The 21057-nt window shown below is 41.9% G+C and overlaps 1 protein-coding gene across 1 annotated transcript in view; it reads left to right on the forward strand.

Moving 5' to 3' along the window:
- LRP5 (LDL receptor related protein 5) overlaps nucleotides 1–21057 on the forward strand; it is a 149096-nt gene that overhangs the window by 96653 nt on the left and 31386 nt on the right. Inside the window, exons 8-14 of the mRNA XM_073563223.1 lie at nucleotides 1112–1328; nucleotides 2483–2772; nucleotides 3729–3955; nucleotides 5772–5956; nucleotides 8832–9155; nucleotides 10812–11014; nucleotides 13729–13940. Of these exons, the coding sequence (XP_073419324.1) occupies nucleotides 1112–1328; nucleotides 2483–2772; nucleotides 3729–3955; nucleotides 5772–5956; nucleotides 8832–9155; nucleotides 10812–11014; nucleotides 13729–13940 (1658 nt within the window). The remainder of the gene's footprint in view (nucleotides 1–1111; nucleotides 1329–2482; nucleotides 2773–3728; nucleotides 3956–5771; nucleotides 5957–8831; nucleotides 9156–10811; nucleotides 11015–13728; nucleotides 13941–21057) is intronic.

Consider the following 21057-nt stretch of genomic DNA (forward strand, 5'->3'; position numbering starts at 1 on the left):
ACCAGGAAAAGCCAAGTACAGCATTTGGTTTTCTCAGTCCCATCGACTAGACTGAACTACAGAGCTCTGTTCTCTGGATTGGTGGGGCCTCCAGCGAAAGACAAGTTATCCCTCATCAAAATCAGAAGGGATAACTTGTTTGGGCACAATCCAAAAATGGAACCTTCTTAACTGGTGCCGAAAGAGCAGCACATCCTGGCACAGATGAGGAACCATCCAGAGTATGTGACTTCACTTTAAGAGGGTACTTTTAGACAACCATTGCATGTAGTTCAGCGTGGCTTCACACTAGGGAAGAGCTTGGCATGGAGCACTCTTAGTTTGGAGGTGGAAATGTCTTTAAACCAGAAAAGTGTTGTGACCTGCCACCTGATGTTAATTTTTTGCAATGAGGAAAATTGGCAGTGTTTTTTTTGTAGGACGTAATAGTCTACTTTTTTTTTTTTTTTTTTTTTAATGGCCTTTGGCTGAATCTCAAGTCATGGTGACTTGATAGATGAACGATCTGTAGGAAGATCGAGTTTGTGCTAGGCTAGATAGGTCCACTAGGGTCTTCTCCGTCATCATCTTGATTGTATCAAGCCATCGGGTTGCTGGTCTTCCTCTTCTCCTTGTTCCTTCTATTCTTCCGACCATGATGTTCTTCTCCAGTGATTGGACCCCTCATTCGAAGAGAGCAAAGTAGATAAGTCGTAGCTTGGTGGTCCTTGCTTGGAGTGACATATCTTGCTTGATTGGTTCCAAAATTGATTTGTTTGTTCTTCTTGCCATCCATCGTATTGATGACCTCCTTCTCCACCACCACATTTCAAAGACGTCTATTTTGAATAGTCGACTACGCCATTGTTTACCGGAGATAGAAGACGGCAATGTGCAGACAGTCTTACCTATTTATAATGATACTTAAAAATTTGTTGTCAATTTTTTTTATTTTATACCTATGATGGTAAATTGTGTATTTTCCAAATGGTAAAATGTAATTTTCACGATGAAGGTAATTTTCCTACCAATCAGACGATCGTCTTTTAATCCTTTCAGTGTAGTCTTTTTCTTTGCGTTAGATTTTTGTGATTATTTATATACCGTATTATGTATTTATTTTTTTGCTTAGGTAATTAATGTGGATGGAACAATGCGAAAAACCCTCATAGAAGACAAGCTGCCACATATTTTTGGTTTCACCCTGCTTGGAGATTACATCTACTGGACGGACTGGCAACGAAGAAGCATCGAAAGAGTTCACAAAGTCAGGGCGAGTCGGGAAATAATAATCGATCAGCTGCCGGATCTAATGGGGCTCAAAGCAGCCAGTGTAACCAACACTTTTGGTGAGATTATAGGCATTGGCTTGTGTATATTTCATATCATGTGACGTAGTTACGAGTGGGCTCCTTCCTCTTTCTTTAATTCCCTTATACTTTATGTGCCCATTATTAGATTTGGAAGTGGAAATGATATATTTATAAAGAAGGGGTGCTTTTATAAATTTATATTCCCCTCCGCCTCGATTTTGGCACATTTTTAGGTAAGCCTATATGTGCTGTTTCATGGGCGATGCAGAGGCTGCTGTAAGCACCTGAACTGCAGAACAATTTTCAATGCAGCAAAATAGATTCAAATGGACATTGCATGAAATGTAACCAGCTGCAGATGGAAGATTTCTCCATGCCGGGTTTTTTTTTTTTTTTTTTTAACGATACTCTAGCACACCCCCTTCTCAGGAAAAAAAGCTCATAATTGTCCAACAGCATGTCACATTAGCGTAAGATTGCAGGTATGTACATGTACCTTCAAAGGAAAACATTTTTGTGCTTTTAACAATTAAAGGATTTTGTTTTCTTACTGAGCTTTCTTTACAAGTAAACATCAATGTACATATGTATACTTAGCACAAATCTGCTGGTGTGTCTTGTCTTAGTGTGCAGGCTTTGTTTTATTACTAAATTTTATCTTTAAATTTTAGTGGATGGGTTACTTTTTTTTTTTTTTACAACTGTATTGTATTTCACAAGAATGAATAATAATAAAAAAAAATCTTGCAGTTTCACACTGCCCACTGGGGCTATTTTAGACCTTTTTCAAGAAAGTGAACACTTACATTAGCAGCAACATACAGACAGACACCTAATGAGCATGTGCAAAGGTCCTTTCGAGGCCTCTGATGATAATTTAAACTGCTGTAAAGTCTTTCTGAAATGACTGGAAGTATGGGGCCGACTCATGAAGATTGGCGAAGTTGACGTTTGCGCTATGCCGGTCTTGATGGAATACAAGGCACCAAATTCATTAAGAGGTGCACCTCATTGAGCCACGCCAGAAACTCTACAATTCTGGCATACTAAGCACCGCCACTTTTAGTTGGCAAGCCGACAACTATCTAGCCTAGCACAGTATTCTCGGTAGTAGTTCCAGGAGGCCATGCTGGACAAATTTCGACAGAATATAAAGAACTTGGTAGTAATTTAATTCTGTTTTATTTCAGGCACCAACCCTTGTGCAGATCATAACGGAGGCTGTAGTCACCTCTGTTTCTTCACCCCTCGCGCCATCCGATGTTCCTGTCCGTTGGGACTAGAACTTCTGAGTGACATGAAAACTTGCATCATCCCGGAGGCATTCTTGGTTTTCACGAGCAGGGCAGCGATTCACAGGATTTCTTTGGAAACCAACAATAATAATGTAGCTATTCCACTGACGGGAGTGAAGGAGGCATCGGCTTTGGATTTCGATGTGTCAGATAATAGGATCTACTGGACGGATATCACACTCAAGGTACAATGTTTCACCTTGTTTTTCGGTGAAGGCCAGTTCTTAGTAGTCTACACTTACACGTGTAGTTAGTGAAATAAAAATTCTGTTGTTAAAATCATATTATTCATTGTTTGGGTCCAACCAACTAAAACATGACGATTACTGTGTCTTGCCACCAGTGGTCGAAGTATATGTTAGAGATTGAACCCAATTTGCCAGTCTCCTGAACATTTCCGAATAACCTCTCTCGGGTACATCTTTGGATGCTCATGTGCCACCTTTGCTCATCATTGCTGAAGCCAATTAGTGGCAGCAGCAGTGATTGACTGCAGTGGTCATTTAGACAGGTGGCACATGGTCAGCTCCCAGGGGAGAAGGTAAGGGCGTTTGAGATTGACATTTTCAAGCTGTTTTTTTTTTTTTCTTACCGGATAACCCATTTGGGGTGAGGAGTGTCAAGAGTAAATTCTGATCCCAAACTAAATATAGGAGAAAACAGAGAAGACAATTTATCTTAAGATTGATTTTTCTCCATGGATGGAGAATATGTGCACCCCACCAACAATCGGAGGCATCTCACCAGTGAAGCTCCCCTTGATTTTTCCATGGGTGGAGCATATGCGCCCCACCAAGAATCGGAGGCATCTCACCAGTAAAGCACGCCTTGATTTTCTCCATGGATGGAGAAAATGTGCCTCACCAACAATTGGAGACATCTCACCAGTGAAGCTCCCCCTTGATTTTCTCCATGGGTGGAGCATATGTGTCCCACCAACAATTGGAGACATCTCACCGGTGAAGCTCCCCTTGATTTTCTCCATGGATGGAGAATATGCACACCACCAACAATTGGAGGCATCTCACCGGTGAAGCTTCCATTGCAGTTTGAGAAATTTTTGTATTGTGTTGTTTCTTGGCTCCGTATCTGGAAATGCCTAAAATATGTATTTAAGTGCCTCCATTTTTGGTTTCTGTAGACCATCAGCAGAGCTTTTATGAATGGAAGCTCTGTAGAACATGTCATTGAGTTTGGCCTCGATTACCCGGAGGGAATGGCAGTTGACTGGATGGGAAAGAACCTTTATTGGGCTGATACCGGTACCAACCGCATAGAAGTCTCTCGTCTTGATGGACAGTTTAGACAGGTTTTGGTTTGGAAAGATCTCGACAACCCAAGATCTCTTGCTTTGGATCCAGCACAGGGGTAAGCGATAAAGTTTACAAGGAGTCCTGTTATCCTGCTTTTTTGGGTGGGAGGTTGGTACTGAATAATAATCATGCTAGATTATGCTGGAGAACACGTTTGGTTATAAAATAGATCTAGTTAATTTTATTTAATTTTCCTTAAAAGGAGTCTGTCAGCACAAAACGACTGTTCAAACCAAGCACAGATGCTCCTTGTACTCTGGACATGGCCAACAGGTCAGTGCATCTTCCCCTCTACTTGTTTCCAATCCATCTCTGCCCTCCTCTAAATCCAAAGCTGTCAGTCAAGAAAGAGGGGCGGGAAGCGGAGATGGATGCAAAACAAGTAGGTGGAAAAATACCCTGAGTGCTTGAGCTTTGTTGGCATTTTTTTTTTTTGGTTATTTTTATTTCATGAATCAATAGTACATGTGAAAATAAGCAACTTTTGTAATATATCTAATTCAGAGAAATCTGCTTCCTTTTTTTCCTTCCTTACTGATCTTTCATTCTCAATTCATGGGTAAAATACATGAAATCTCTACTTGTTGAAGACAGCTTTCACCATTAGGCCACGTTCACACGTAGCGGAACTCCCGCAGAAATTACCGCGAGAATTCCGGAATTCCATTACGCGGGAAAATCACATTTTAAATTCCCGCGGAAAAACTAGCATTTTGCAAGCGTTATTAGCTTGCAAAATGCTAGCGTTTTCCAAGCGATCTGTAGCATCGCTTGGAGAACTGCTTGACAGGTTGGTCACACTCGTCAAACATAGTGTTTGACAAGTGTTACCAACTTTTTACTATTAAGGCCGCCTATGCAGCATCAGTAGTAAAAGATAGCATGTAAAAAATAATAATAAAAAAAAATTTGGTAATCTCACCTTCCGACGTCCCGCACAGCCTTCCCGCCTCTCTCCACGCTCCCGGTCCCAGTAAGCCTTTGCGCGAATTACCACGATGACGTCCGTTCTCGCGGGATCGCGACATCTCGCGGTCATTCGCGATGACGTTGCGTGAATGACTGCGAGACTTCGCGATCCCGCGGGAACGGACGTCATCGCTCGCAAAGGCTTTCTGGGACCTGGAGCGTGGAGAGAGGCGGGAAGGCTGCGCGGGACCTCGGAAGGTGAGAATAACAATATTTTTTACTTTAAATTCTATATTTTACAGGGATATGGTACCCAGAGCCCAGAGGACAGTCTCCTCTCCTCCGGACCGTGGGTACCATCCGCAAATGTTCTGTTTACTTTTCGCATTGTTTGCACAGCCACATGCGGGAAGTAAGCAGAACAATGTATTCCTATGGGTGCGGGATCGCCGCGATTCCGCGAAATTAATGAGCATGCTGCGTTTTTTTTACCAAGAAGCGATTCCGCCGCGGTAAAAACCGCAGCATTGGCACAGCATTGAGGAATCCCATAGGAATGCATGGAATGCTTATTTTTCGCATTTTCGCCGCAAAACCGATGCGGAAACGCGAAAAAACTGCAACGTGTGAACTCAGCCTTACTGAGATCGGCGATGACAGTTGGTGCTTTTACATTTTTTTTTTTTTTTTTTGGAAATTTTGTGGAGGAGCTAGAGGCAGATACAGAGAACAGTTACCGTTCTCCATAGAACCTTATGGGCACCAACTGTCATCTATCTCAGTAATGGGAAAATATGAATTCAGTGAACACTGATTTTCCGTGAAAATTTTCAGAATGAACGAACAGTCAAGGAATATGGGGAAAAAAGTGTATTTCTCTACAATTTTACAATCCCACGTTTAGAACAAGTCTGTTTTACCCAACTCTGCGCTTACATTTCCTACCTCCTCTATCATTGCAGGTACATGTACTGGACAGAATGGGGAGGAAAACCCAGGATCGTTCGCGCCTACATGGACGGGACCAACATTATCACTTTGGTTGATAAACTGGGCCGTGCGAATGATCTGACCATTGACTACGCTGACCAGAGACTTTACTGGACGGACCTGGATACCAACATGATCCAATCGTCCAACATGTTAGGTAAAAGTGGGACCCGCATGGCGTTGGTGCTGCTGACCTTCTCACTGTCAGACATCATGTGCAGGTTCAAGCTTTTTGGGAGGTTAATCCATTGTCGCTGAACTGAGGTTACGGGCTGTTAAAATATTCTTTGTCTCGACTTGCATGGATTCTAATCTGATGCTTAGCCTGATGGCAGCGTCCCTATATACAGTCACACAAGACTCTTCCTTCTCTGTCTGTAACGGTAGACAAGGCTCTCCAACCTAAATATAAAGGAATGATGTAAGGCGCAGAAAACCAGCTGTTGTCTCAGGCGCTGCATTACGGTAATTCTTGCTTTCAGCACCTGTCTGTGAATATTATGACTTCATGCGTTTTATGGTCATTCCTTACAAATGGCTGTGATCTAGACTGCATGGAGAATGTGGCTCTTCAGCGGTTAAATGGTCCATACATGTACACATGCAGTAATGGCTATGGACACTTTAGACATGGGGATCATGGTTACCTTTATTAAAATTGCACTCTTCATTCCTTTGTTTGTTTCCAGACCCCCTAATACGCAGTTAGCAGCCTGATCCAAGTTTCAGATTTTTCCCTTGTGGGAGTGCCCCTCTCAGTAATATAGGCTGGATGCTGCTGCCTTCACTTGTTATGGGTTACTAGGACAATGCCAACATTGCACTTATTTCCTTTCCTTTTCTATAATCTGTTTTCTCTGTCATAGGCCATGTTTAGTATTTGGTAGTTTTGATACGTCAGTATTTTACATCAGTATTTGTTGTAAACCAAAACCAGGAGTGGGTGATAAATACAGAAGCGGTGACCTGTTTCTATTATACTTTTCCTCTGATTGTTTCTCTCCTGGTTTTGGCTACAAATACTGATGTAAAAATACTGACCAAATACTGCTAGTGTGACCGTAGCCTTACTTTAAGTTTTAGATACTTTCTTCCCTCTCCACAGCAGATCTGTGAACAACCTGTACCTTCTGCTATCTCTAACACTGAGAGAAGCAGAGCGCTCAGATAAGGAATTTATGACCCCTGATTGATCTAGGCCGATGATTTTCATGCCGTCTTGATGAAAAAATTTTTTTGGAGCCGCACGTTCCTGATTTATTAAGATACGCTCCCCTCCATGCACCTTGCCACAAATCTTACTCCAGTCAGGGACTGTAAGGACTTGTCATGTATCAGACTAGCTGGGGCATCTTGGCTAGTGATGAGCGAGCATGCACGTGTGCTAACCGACTGTCTTCGGCGTGCTTGAATAATATATTTGAGTCCCTGCAGCTGCATGTCTCACAGCCACAACGCATGTTTGTTAGGTAATCCCTGCATTTGTTGCGGCTATCGAGACATGCAGCCGCAGGGACTGGAACATACTATTCAAGCACGCCGAAGTATCTTTGTTAACGCGTCATCTGAGCATGCTTGTGTGCTATCACAGCACGCTCGCTCTTCACTAGTCTTGTCCCCATTGCACCCCACTCTCGCCTTTTTTGATAGAGCTTGGAAAAATGAGTGTAAAAACGCCAAAAATCGCAGCGTTTGTGACCTTTCAAAGCCGTTTACATCAGTATCGGGGCCTTAGGGTATGTTCACACGTTGCGTTTTTGCAGCATACAATATGCGCATTTTTGTTACAATTTTGTGGCATTTTTCTTGTGCTTTCCCTTATTTTTTCATTCATTTGAATGGGTGAAAAGCTGTATAATAATTCTGAAAGAATTAATCTAATGAGGATAAAAAAAAAGCGTGTGAATTGGACTTTTTGAATTCTTATTCATTTTGCTGGTACTTTAAATCGCAGTGTCGTCTGGTTTTTTGGGGGGGAAAAATAGAAAAAAATTCTCCACCTTCTCCATTCTGGCAGTCCGTGAAAATCAGACCGTACTCCGACACAAAGGCCCAAAAATAACCTGACCCTAGTAGAATTATTTACTTTTCCTTCATGTAATATTGACTTGGCTAGCTTTGTTTAATGAACAGTTAGATCATACCTTTTTCTGCAAATAGTGAATCTAGTGTAATAGTTACGCCTTCACAGGGGCGGCCCACCGGAGGATTCTCCTGTTCTCCTGTGGGCCAGTCCGAGCCTGCTCAGGCATCATCCAGGTGCTGATATATTATATTATATTATATATATATATATATAATATAATATAATATATCAGCACCTGGATGATGCCTGAGCAGGCTCGGACTGGCCCACAGGAGAACAGGAGAATCCTCCGGTGGGCCGCCCCTGTGAAGGCGTAACTATTACACTAGATTCACTATTTGCAGAAAAAAATTATATATATATATATATATATATATATATATAATTTAATATATAAATTAAATTAAATTAAATATTTAATTATATATAAAAAAAAAAAAAAAATTATATAATTTTTTTTTTTTTTTTTCTTCACGGGCCCATTGACTTGCATTACCGATTTTGATCCGACCCTTGGACAATATCGCACATATCTCCGTGACTTACCTAGAATGATCACGGACATGTCAATGGCCCTATAGTCTATCACAGGTACAAGTGCTATCCGTGAAAACCATGGCTTGCACTCATAGGCTGGAGTCACACTGCCATAATTCTCGTGCGAGAATCGCGCCGTAAAACTTGCCCTGGCCGGCACCTCTCCTGACCTGAGCTTGACAGCTGAATAGTAGTCCATTATGCTATCATGCTCAGGTCAGGAGAGGTGCCGGCCAGTCCGTGAAGTGCGATGCGATTATGGCAGTGTGACTCCAGCCATACCTGAAAAGCAGACTTCTGAGTGAGCCCCTACACCACTAAACTTTCCACATTTGTGACTTTTTATATTGGATGTTTCTGAACCTTTCCCCCCCTTTTTTTTTTTTTTTTTTTTTTTTTTGCTCAACAGGGGAGGACCGAGAGATCATTGCTGACGACCTGCCTCATCCCTTCGGTCTTACCCAGTACAGTGACTACATCTACTGGACAGACTGGAACCTGCACAGCATCGAAAGGGCAGACAAATCCAACGGCAAGAATCGCACTTTGATCCAAGGTCGCTTGGACTTTGTTATGGACATTCTGGTATTCCACTCCTCCCGGCAGGACGGCTCCAACGAGTGTGTGCAGAACAATGGACACTGCAGTCAGCTCTGCCTGGCCGTGCCAAATGGATACAGATGCAGCTGCTCCTCTCATTACACCCTGGATACCAACAACAAGAACTGCAGCTGTACGCACCCGTAGAGTTCATTACTTTTATTTCCAGACCGCTCTGAATGACTGCAGCATTGTTGATAACCATCAAAACGTCTATCCCCTTAATATATTGCAGTCGTCATATTATATAGCACTGTGCACTTAAAATTGCTCATTTTGCCTTTTTACCCAATTAATTCTTCTCTTTTCCATTAGGTCTCTGACCTCACATGATTAGAAACAGACTAGCTGAATCCTTCTAAGCTCTATATAGAAAAAGGAGGTCAATTTTTCCTGCATGAGTCATCAGTAGAACTACAATAAGTTACTGCAAAGTCCCTGGCAGGGGGAGGAGAGAGGAGCTGGGTCAGGAGTTGATGAGGAGGTGGAGCTCATCGGACGGGGACTTTGCATTGTAGTTGTAATGATGACTTATGCAGGAAAAAGAGGCAGTGTTTTTTACATGCAGATTGCATATGTGCTTTGTCTACAGTACCTAAATGTCAGCGAAGACGCATGGTTGCGGTTTTTTTTCTTTTAGGATTGTTTCACTTTCTCATTGTTTTCTATGGGTGACAAACGCTGAAAGAGATGACATGCAGCAGTTTTCCAATTCGGCCAGAAAAAAACAGGCGTGTGCATGAGATTTCTGAAATCTCATAGCTGGTACTGTAAAAAAGTCACTTTTAATTTCCTTAAAAAAAAAAAAAAAATCTCAAAAACACATTGTGTGAACATAGCCTAAAGGATTTTTTTTTTTTTTTTTGGCGGATGGTACTATTTGTTGCTCCTTTTAGAACAAGCTATTAATATATGATCAGTGGTGTCACATGAGCTGAATGAAGAGCATGCGTCACTTAGTAGCGCCTGGTATTGCTGGTCACATCAGCTCCTTTCCATGGAAGTAAATGGCATGAGCTGCAATACCGAGCACAGCTACTACCAAATATACGGCGCCGTGTAGAGAAAATAATTAAGGGGATCCTCCAGTACAGTTACTTTATTTAAGCTAAACTCTGGGAGTTGGACCTCCACCGATCTGCTATTAGGCTGTGTGCACACGCTGCGGATTAGGTGCGGATTCATCCGCGCGGATTTTGTAAAATCCGCAGGTGAAACCGCAGGTCAAAAGACCTGCGGTTTTACCTGCGGATTGCTCTGCGGGTTTGCCCTGCGGTTTTTCATCTCCTCAATGGAGGAGATGGCAAACCGCAGGGGAATCCGCAGAATGAATTGACATGTCAATTCTTTCTGCGGATTGAAAACCGCAGATAATCCGCGCGGAAAATTCCGCACCGTCTGCACTGCGGTTTTTGATTCCCATAGGGAATCATGGTACTGTACACCGCAGCAGAAACTGCTGCGGGTCCGCAGCGGCCAAAACCGCTGCGGAACCGCAGCAAAATCCGCAGCGTGTGCACACAACCTAAATGGCCTGTTCTGAAATCAAAGGGGCTGTGCACAATTTTAAGGAGTCACTGATCGGCTACAGCTGGAGGTCTACACAGAGGCATTAGAAGGCAAAAGGGTACAACGTTTTTAATGAAGCCCGAGTGCAAAAATCATTTCATTCACAACATGTCCCCAACACGTGATGAATAAAATACATCTCTAACACATCTGTTAAAGTAAAGATGGAGTCGCCAACCCCTTTAATACTTAAAGGGGCATTTTGTGTTTTCTGTTGCAGTGCCTTCCAGCTTTCTTCTGTTTAGCCAAAAGACGGCGATCAATCGAATGTTAGTAGACGAACAGCAGAGTCCGGACATCATCCTACCTATTCACGGCCTCCGGAACATCAAAGCCATCGCTTATGACCCACTAGACAAACTCATCTACTGGGTGGACGGGCGGCAGAATATTATTAAAAGGGCCAAGGATGACGGCACCCAGGTAAGACTTCTGCCTCTCGTTAGATTTTTCACTTTAATACGATCTTCTTTCTGGGAAGTTACTTGAAACATTACCTTGTACTTGATGGTGGTTGTGGAGGTTCCGCAGGGGCGGTCCCAAGCAGGAGGACTGCTGTGATTGGCAGCTGCACTCCCGCTTCAGAGACGATTCTGACTCTTGGTGGATTGGTGGAAGCTTGCTTTCTTATTATTCCGCCAGTCCTGGTGTTGATTGCTGGAGCTGACTGTTTTATTTGGGCTCCCCGGGGAGCGCCACCTTCACGGCAGCCATGCTTTTTAATTTTTTTGTTGTTGCATTTTTCCGTCGCGGCACTTAAAGTCTCAGTTCTTTCAAAAGGTATAGTCTCGGTGGACAGAAATCAAAGTCTCTTTCCATCTGAAGGTATTTTGGCCAGTCTCGAAGTTATTAGTTTTGCATGCTTGGTATTTCGCACGCTCTAAAAACAAACTTGCCATCATTCGAATAGAATCGCAATTGAAATGAATCCGGGTTGAAACGATGCCAGCTTTTATGGGTGGAAGCCAAAGAACAGATGGATCTCTTGGGATGGGGCTGGAGAGCGGAGACCATTTATATTGCATATGTCAGCAACCTGATTAGCAGTTTTTTTCCCTCTAAAATCTGCTAAAATGGTTAAAGCATTGCAGCCTGACGGCTATGCCAGGTCTGTATGGAAGGACTGAATTACAAAAACCATCTTTCAGGTCAGCACCTTAGCTGGAAACTTCACTTTTTTCCCAAAATCACAAAATTATCCCCTCTGATTCTTGGGACCCTGAGGTAGAGTTCTGCATTGCCCTCTCATGAATGGAGCAGAGGTGTGCATGCTTGACCTCCATTCCATCCAATGTCTATGGGACCACCGCTGGAAAAGGAGGAGTATAGTGCCCGGGCTAGTCCCATTGACCATAGAAAATCCAAGATTCCGAGGCACCAGAGAAATTGGGGATAAAACATAACCTTTATCCCATCCTTAAAAATCTCATGGTGAAATATAATTGAGGTAGATGAGTGAAGCAAAGTTTTGGCCCAAAAGGGCCCTTTTGAAGCCAGAAATACAGTAAGAATGACAGCTATTTTCTCTGGTGCCTTGGTATCTTGGGTTTGCTATGGCTTTGGGCCTTGTGGGGGGGATCTAACTGGATCAGCATGGAGCCACCAGTGGTGCATGAGAATCACTCTTGGACTAAATCCCATTGACCATCAATGGAGAAGAGGCCAAGCATGCGCACCTCCACTCCAGTCAAGACAGGCTAATACAGAACTCGTATCTTAGGGTTCCGGAATCCCATGCTTGGGATCACTGAGGGTTCCAATGGTTGGATCTCCAATGATCAGCAAGTTAGGTAAAGGTCTTGTTGAGTATGTCCGTTCCTGCCGTTGTGAGCTCACCAACCAACAAGGGTGGATGTTGCTCTTGGGGCAAAGTCAAAGCAGTAGACTGAGCATCTCAACCAACTTATGTCCTCCATACACATTAGACCCATGTTGGCCAAACCTGGAGGTTTGGCCAACATTAATCTCTATTGGGGCACTGGCTAACTTATGGTTGGAGGAGATGCCAATCAGGTATGTTTTATTTCGAACTGCCTATCTTATTGTTCTCCTGGAGATAGACCACTGGCAGAGACGGTGTGTCAACGTCTTTCTCATAGGGAACATAGGAGCCAAGCGAGTGCTCTTGTGTATGGAAGAGTTGGCCAAGATGGCAGTCAGTAGTGGAACAAGATATTTTCAGTGGGTGGTACCAAGGCTAAGATAAGTGTTTCTTTGGAGCTAAAGGATTTAATTATTTTTTTAACAAATATATGATAATGACCTTAAAATAAATCCATACACAACACGGGTGTATATTGTACTTTTACAGAAAAGTGTATTCCAGGTGTTAGATGAGGTGGTGTGACCTCCAGAAAATGCACGATCCTGAGAATAAAAACTGATTCAGCGCTGTGGCCCCTTTAAATTTATTTTCCTGCACTAAGCTTTTCCTTTGTAAATCAGCCCAACCTCTTTTGAATGGAGCACTGACCCATGGCACAGCGGGTGGCGAGGGTGCCAACATTCACTGACGAACCAAAGTGGTCCCAGCGCTGAATCTGAGCTGTGGCTCTTCAGTTTTTTTTTTTGTGGGCCTACAAGATTAGAAAATGTTGCCGTATCTTATTCCATCAACTTTGACATTGGAATATCCAGTTAATGCAGTCAGGGACATTGCATGGATGCAGAATGAGCTAACTGAGAATTCATCAGTAAGCTAGTCTTCACAGCGAGCGTTTCACGATTTTATCTGCTGTTTTCTGTTGTCCTCTCATCTGATTTATGACCACATGCAAGTTGAGCTGCACTTTGATGTGGTCATAAATGCAAAACAGAGGAGCCCAGAAAAAAGACAACTGAGAAATCGTCATTGAGCTTGACTAGTTGTAATTCTTTTAGCTAACGCATTTTGGTATCAATGATCAGGGAAACCTAAAAACAAACTATAGAAGCCGAAACATGCAAAATATTATTTGAAACCAAATTAATAAATATTTTATTATAAACATCAAGCATTTAAGTTGAAGAAAAAAAATCCTCAAAAAGCTCCATAGCGTATAATCCTTTGGAATGTTAGCCTCTTTTTCTGATACTATGGATTAAGTTGTGTGTGTTGTGTTTTTTTTTTTTTTTGTTTTTTTTTTTTAATTCTGCAGCCTCTGGTGTTAGTATCCACTCCAAACCAAAGCCAAACCCTAGAAAAACAGCCGCACGACTTGAGCATTGACGTATATAGCCGCACCATGTACTGGACGTGCGAGGCCACCAACAGCATCAGCGTCAACAGGGTTACGGGAGAATATATTGGCACGGTTTTGCGCGGAGAACATGACAAGCCAAGGGCCATTGCTTTGAATGCAGAACGAGGGTAAGTTGTTTTTTTTTGTTTTTTTTGTTTTTTTTTGTTTTTTTTTGTGCTTGTTTTTTTATCTTTATGGTTCAACCGGAATGAATACAAATGTCCTAACAAACAGGCAATCCTTGCATGTGTTGCAGCTGTCAAACAGCCGTGGAGACTCACTCAAGTATGGTATTCAAGCTCGCCGGAGATACTCTATTAGCACCAGAGCATGCTCAGATAACACCTTATTCCTGCACGTTCGCTCATCACCAATGGTTAAGCTTCCGGGGGGAAAAAAAAAATTTAAAACTTTTTTTTTTTTTTTTTTAAGAATTTTTCTATTTTGAATTAGCATGGTGGCATCTGCTCGTAGATTAGGACCCTGATCAGTGGATACATAACAGCCCATCATGTAACCTGCCATTACACCAGCAGACGTGTACAGGCATGCATCCTTTGGTATGTGCTTGTGTTTGCGCTGCCTGGCAGGATGGGGAATGTAAACTACTTGCCATCATATTTTTCTCCAAATATGTCCTGCCAGTTTTAAATCCCCGAAGACAGATAAACAAGCGGGCAAAATGGGAACCATGTGTGATGCAGCTGGAGAGGAGCTGCAGATGGGTTTGTCAAACAGATGTGAAGAGTTCGGCAGGCATTTGGGTTGGCTGAATCATTGTGTTCTTTGGTTTGTCTTTTTTTTTTTTTTTTTGCGGGGGGAGAAAATATTACCAGTCACTCAATATAAAGAGCAAACAGATGAAGAAAAAAAAAATTATTTGGCTTTCTTCAAAACATGTTTTGAAACCACGGAAAACTTTGTACATTTTAATATCCGTTATTAGGAATAATTTAAAAACATTAGGAAAAAGTAAATTGCTTTCTTCATCTAATTAAAGATAAAAAAAAAAAAAAAAAATGGACTGGCGGTGCCAAACTGGGAAATGTTTTCATGAACACAATTGGACGTCTCTGCACTTGAGTTTCTGGAACAATCGATATTTAAAGGGGTTTTTGCAAAATAGTGTTTGGTATATATTTTTTATTTTTTTTATTCATCCGACTTCCTTCCTTCTGGGCTTTGAGGATGATGCAGTGATGTATTTCTAAGCACTGGACTCACAAAGCTTTGGACAATGGTGTTGGGTAGGAAGAGTTGCCGTCTAAGTTCTCACAATGCAACACAAGAGCGGCTAAAAGGGCACAAGCCCCACGACTAGGGCAGATCCTCTCTAACAGGATGCATGACCTTCAATTTGGATACATACCTATTTAAATTGGATGCACAATGAAACTTTTATGTCATCTACATATTGGAGGTTGTACCAAATAAAATCCAGTAACAGATGTGAGAAATCTGGTAATTATTGGGCTATTTGGCGCCACTTGTGCCTGAATTATTGATGGAGTCTAGAAAACTGCTTTGCTCTTAGGATGCCAAGCTCACGCTGCGGATTGTAAAATATAACACACTAAGTTGTCCCCCCTGACACGTTTCACTGCTTCTATGGCTTCATCAGGGTCTAGTCCCTACCCCTGATGAAGGTGCAAAAGCAGTGAAACGTATAGGAGGATAGGACAAGTTGAGCGTATTACACTGTTAAATTTAAACACACTGCCTGGCATACTCCTAATGAGGAACTATTCCAGACTGCTGCCTCCAGCAATAATTCAGGCCACAAGTGGTGCCAAATGGTTAACCGTCAGCTATTAATCTGAAAAGTATTGTTCCAAAATTGTTGCAGTCTAGACTACTGCCTTGCTATTATTGTGCCAAGCTCACGGTGTAGATTTTAAAATGAAACACACTAAAGTTGCCCCCCTTACATGTTTCACTACTTCTACGGCTTCATCAGGGTCAAGTCATACTATTGTCCCTACCCCTGATGAAGCTGCAAAAGCAGTGAAACATATTGTGGGGGGGGGGGGAGGGGACAACTTTCGCATCTTTCTTTGTTAAATCAACATATTGAGCTTTACATACTCCTAGTGAGGCAGTGTTCCAGACTGCTGCCTCCAGCTTCATGCCACATGTGGTGCCAAATGGTAACAGTTGCTAGTAATTTGAAAATTGTGTCACTTGACACCATTTTTACCCAAATTATTGCTGCAGTCCTGACTACTGCCTTGCTTATTAGTATGCCAAACTCAGTGTAGATTACATGTTTCACTGCTTCTGTGGCTTCATCAGGGTCAGTCATAATATAGTTCCTTTTCTTGATGAAGCCTCAAGAGCAGTGAAACCCACTGAGGGTAACAACTTTAGTGTGTTGCATTTTAAAATATGTACCATGAGCAAAGCATACGTGTAGAAAGGCAGTATTCTTGGCTACCGTCACCATTTGGCAGCACTTGTGGACTGAATTAATTCTGGAGGCAGGACTCTTCAGACCTACAGATGACTACCCATTCCTGCTACTACATGTGGGGACAAATGACACCGCAAGAAACGACCTGGAAACCATCTGCAGAGACTTTGAAGACTTAGGCAAGAAAGTGAAAGAACTGGGAGCGCAGGTGGTCTTCTCTTCCATCCTCCCAGGGGATGGCCATGGAACAAGGAGGTGGAATAAGATTCTGCAGGTGAACAACTGGCTACGTCGATGGTGCCGTCAGCAACGATTTGGATTTCTGGATCACGGAGTGAACTACTTATATGATGGACTACTTGCTAGAGATGGGGTGCACCTTACGAAGACTGGAAAGCATGTATTTGGAAGTCGCCTTGCTACACTTGTAAGGAGAGCTTTAAACTAGAACAACGTGGGAAGGGAAGCAAAAGACCAGAAAAAGCCATACACCTGACAAATGCTATTGAGAACTCTGCTATTAGAAGTGGAAAGGAAGAACAAAGACGAAAGAATCTAATTAATAAAGATATTGGAGAAAGAGAAACCAATCACAAACTAAAATGTTTCTATACTAATGCACAAAGCATGGGCAACAAACAAGGAGAATTGGAACTACTAACACAGGAAAAGAAATATGATGTCATTGGAATCACTGAAACTTGGTGGGACGATACACATGATTGGAATACAAGACTAGAAGGATACAACTTATTTGCAAGAAACAGACTTGATAAACGAGGAGGAGGTGTCGCATTGTATGTTAGAAACGCGTATATCTGCACAGAGATTGAAGCTTCAGAGACTGGGAGTTCTGTGGAAACTGTTTGGGTAAGAATACAAGGACAGAACAATGGAAAGGACACCATTGTAGGCATTTACTACAGGCCGCCTGTGCAAGCTGAAGCTATGGATGAACTCTTTATGCATCAAATGGCCAAGTTCTCCAAAAAATATGACATAGTTGTCATGGGAGATTTCAACTATCCAGACATTTGTTGGGAATCTCTCTCAGGCAAAACTAACAGGTCAAGGAAATTCTTATCCTCTCTTGCTGACAACTTTATCTTCCAAAAGGTAGGGGAGAAAACAAGGGGAACTGCTACCTTGGATCTAATCCTTATAAACAGGGAGGAAATGGTTGAGGAGGTAAAAGTGGCTGGGACCCTAGGAGGTAGCGACCATGCTATTTTAGAATTTTGGATAACTAGAGGCGGAAGACCTGTGAAGACTCAGACGTCAAGGTTAGATTTCAGAAAGGCAGATTTTAAGGGATTCAGAAAGAGAATTGGAGGGATCCAATGGCTGGATATCCTTAAAGACAAAAATGTCCAGGAAGGATGGGAAATCTTGAAAAATGAAATTCTCAAAGCACAGTTGTTAACCATTCCGAAAAGAGGGAAGAATAGGAAGCATTTAAGGAAACCAGGATGGATGAACACAGAACTTAAGCACATGCTAAAAAGGAAGAAAAAAATGTTTATAAAATGGAAAGAGGGAGGCATATCTAAAGAAGAATATAATGCTGTCTGCAGAACCTGCAGGGCACAAATCAGATTATCTAAAGCTGTAAATGAATTGAGGCTTGCAAGAGATGTCAAAAGCAATAATAAAGGATTTTGGGGATATGTCAAAAGTAAAAGAAAAGTCAAAGATGCTATAGGATTTTTACAGGATGAAAATGATGAAATGGTAAGACAGGATGTTGAGAAGGCTGAACTTTTAAATTCCTATTTTGCATCTGTTTTCTCTCAGAAAGGAAATGTAACATCAACTGTTATTCACTGTCCTATTAAGGGAATAGAAGAATCCAGGATATTTATAAACAGAAAGATAGTGAGGAAACACTTAGCTAACCTAAATTAATTCAAGTCTCCAGGTCCAGATGAATTACACCCCAGAGTACTGAAGGAGATAGCAGAAGAAATTTTTGAACCCCTCTCCATAATCTTTGAAAATTATTGGAGAACAGGAGAAGTGCCAGAAGACTGGAGAAGAGCAAATGTTGTTCCTATCTTCAAAAAGGGGAAGAAGGTGGACCCAGGCAACTATAGGCCGGTGAGTCTGACTTCTATACCAGGAAAGATCTTTGAACAAATTATTAAACAACATGTATGTCAATACCTGGATAAGAATGAAGTGATTAAACAGAGTCAGCATGGGTTTGTAACTAATAAGTCATGTCAGACTAACTTAATTTCCTTCTATGACGGTATCACTGATTGGGTGGATCAAGGAAATGCTGTAGATATAGTATATCTTGACTTCAGCAAAGCATTTGACAAAGTCTCTCATACAATCCTTATTGAAAAAATGACTAAGTATGGAATGGACAAGGCAACTGTTAGGTGGATTCATAACTGGCTTAGTGATCGGACCCAAAGAGTGGTCGTAAATGGCTTCACATCCAATTGGAAGGATGTCTCAAGTGGGGTACCACAGGGCTCTGTCCTGGGCCCTGTATTGTTCAACATCTTTATCAACGATTTAGATGAAGGAATTGAGGGTAAACTGATTAAATTTGCTGATGACACAAAGCTAGGAGGGATAGCTAATACAAGAGAAGAGAGAGAGAGGATTCAAAAAGTTTTAAATAAACTGGAGAAGTGGGCAGCAACTAACAGAATGGTTTTTAACAGGGAGAAATGCAAAGTACTACATCTGGGCAATAAAAATGAAAAAAGCATATATAGAATGGGAGGAATAGGGCTAAGTGACAGCACATGTGAAAAAGACTTGGGTATACTAATAGATCACTGACTGAATATGAGTCAACAGTGTGATGCAGCAGCAAAAAAGGCAAATGCAATTCTAGGATGTATTAACAGAAGCATACAGTCTAGATCACGTGAAGTCATTATTTCCCTCTACTCCTCTTTGGTCAGACCTCATCTGGAATATTGTGTCCAGTTTTGGGCACCACATTTTAAAAAAGACATCAACAAACTGGAGCACGTTCAGAAAAGAGCGACCAGAATGGTGACCGGTCTGCAAACCCTGTCTTATGAGGAAAGGTTGCAGGATTTGGGAATGTTTAGTTTCCAAAGAGAAGACTGAGAGGAGACTTAATAGCTGTCTACAAATATCTAAAGGGCTGTCACATTGTAGAAGGATCAACTTTATTCTCATTTGCACAAGGAAAAACTAGAAGCAATGGGATGAAACTGAATGGGAGGAGACACAGATTAGATATTAGAAAAAACTTTTTGACAGAGTGATCAATGAGTGGAACAGGCTGCCACGAGAAGTGGTGAGTTCTCCTTCAATGGAAGTCGTCAAACAGAGGCTGGACAGACATCTGACTGGGATGATTTAGCGAATCCTGCTTTGAGCAGGGGGTTGGACCAGATGACCCAGGAGGTCCCTTCCAACTCTACGATTCTACGTTTCTATGATTTAAGTCTGGAATACTGCTTCGTTAGGAGTACCAGAAACAAACATTTTTGGGCCAATATACCATGACAGCACCAAAAATCATGAAGAGATCCAGTATGAGAATAAAATATCAAAATTTTATTGAAAAAAAATGTTAAAAATACTATAAAATTACAAAAATGCCCAGCAGGAGGCGCTCAAAACATTCATGCCATTGGTTATTATAGTCACACAGACAAATGTGAATCCTTGCACATAAGTAATTATAAGTAATTTCCAACAAGAGTTTATTCTCTATAAATGTAGAGAATATTCACACCACAGTATTAAAAAATATATTGAATATAAATCAGGCCCGATATATGTAGCTTAATTAAATAACCTCCGTGTCAAAATAACTAAATATATCGTGGCTGAAAAAAATACAGTGTAGTACTAGAAACCCACATTAAATTGCACCTGAATGGTCGTGGCCCAATCTAATATATGCTGCAGGTTAAAATAAAAAGCCTCAATATCAGCAAGATTGAATAGTATCACAGCTGAAAAAGTGCTAGAGGATTGTTGCATAAAGCCTCAAAGGTTCAACATTTAGGGTGGTTTCACATTAGCGTTTCAGGGCGCAGCGACAACCTGCGCACGGCCGCCGCTAAGCTCCGCCCCTTGCCGCGCCTCCTCCGGTAGCTCCGCCTACGGGCGCATGACGCTGCATGCGTCCTGCGTCCCCTATCTTTATCACTGAGGACGTAGGCCGTGCGCAGTATGCGTTTGGCGGCGCATGCGTCCTCTTGACGATGCGCCGACCAGCGGCAGGGGGCGGGGCTTAGCGGCGGTCGTGTGCAGGCCGTCGCTGCGCCCTGAAACGCTAATGTGAAACCACCCTAAGATTCAAAAAATACTGTGTGGAAATAATCTGTGACAACGCTACAGGCAACTCACTCTGAATGTAATAGAAACCCACATTAAATTGCACCTGAATGATGGTAACCCAGTCTGATATATACTGCAGATAAAAATAACCTCAATGTCCGCACAATTGAATAATATCACGAATGAGAAAGTACTAGAGGATTGCTGCATAAATCCACAAAGGTTATACATAAAGGGAAAAAAAGGTAATACCTATGAAAACGCTGATGCCAGGTCTCTGGTGAGTGTGAATGACGCGACCTCCTTCACCCCAACACATGTTTCGCACTAGCTTCTTCCGCGGGCCTGTTATTTTGACACTGAGGTTATTTAATTAAGTTACATATATCGGGACTGATTTATATTCAATATATTTTTTAATACTGTGGTGTGAATATTCTCTACATTTATAGAGATTATACTCTTGTTGGAAATTATTTATAATTACTTATGTGCAAGGATTCACATTTGTCTGTGTGACTATAATAACCAATGCATGAATGTTTTGAGCG

This window comes from Dendrobates tinctorius, unplaced genomic scaffold (assembly GCF_039654945.1).
Source record: "Dendrobates tinctorius isolate UK_male_01 unplaced genomic scaffold, ASM3965494v1 ptg000384l, whole genome shotgun sequence".
Classification (NCBI taxonomy): domain Eukaryota; kingdom Metazoa; phylum Chordata; class Amphibia; order Anura; family Dendrobatidae; genus Dendrobates; species Dendrobates tinctorius.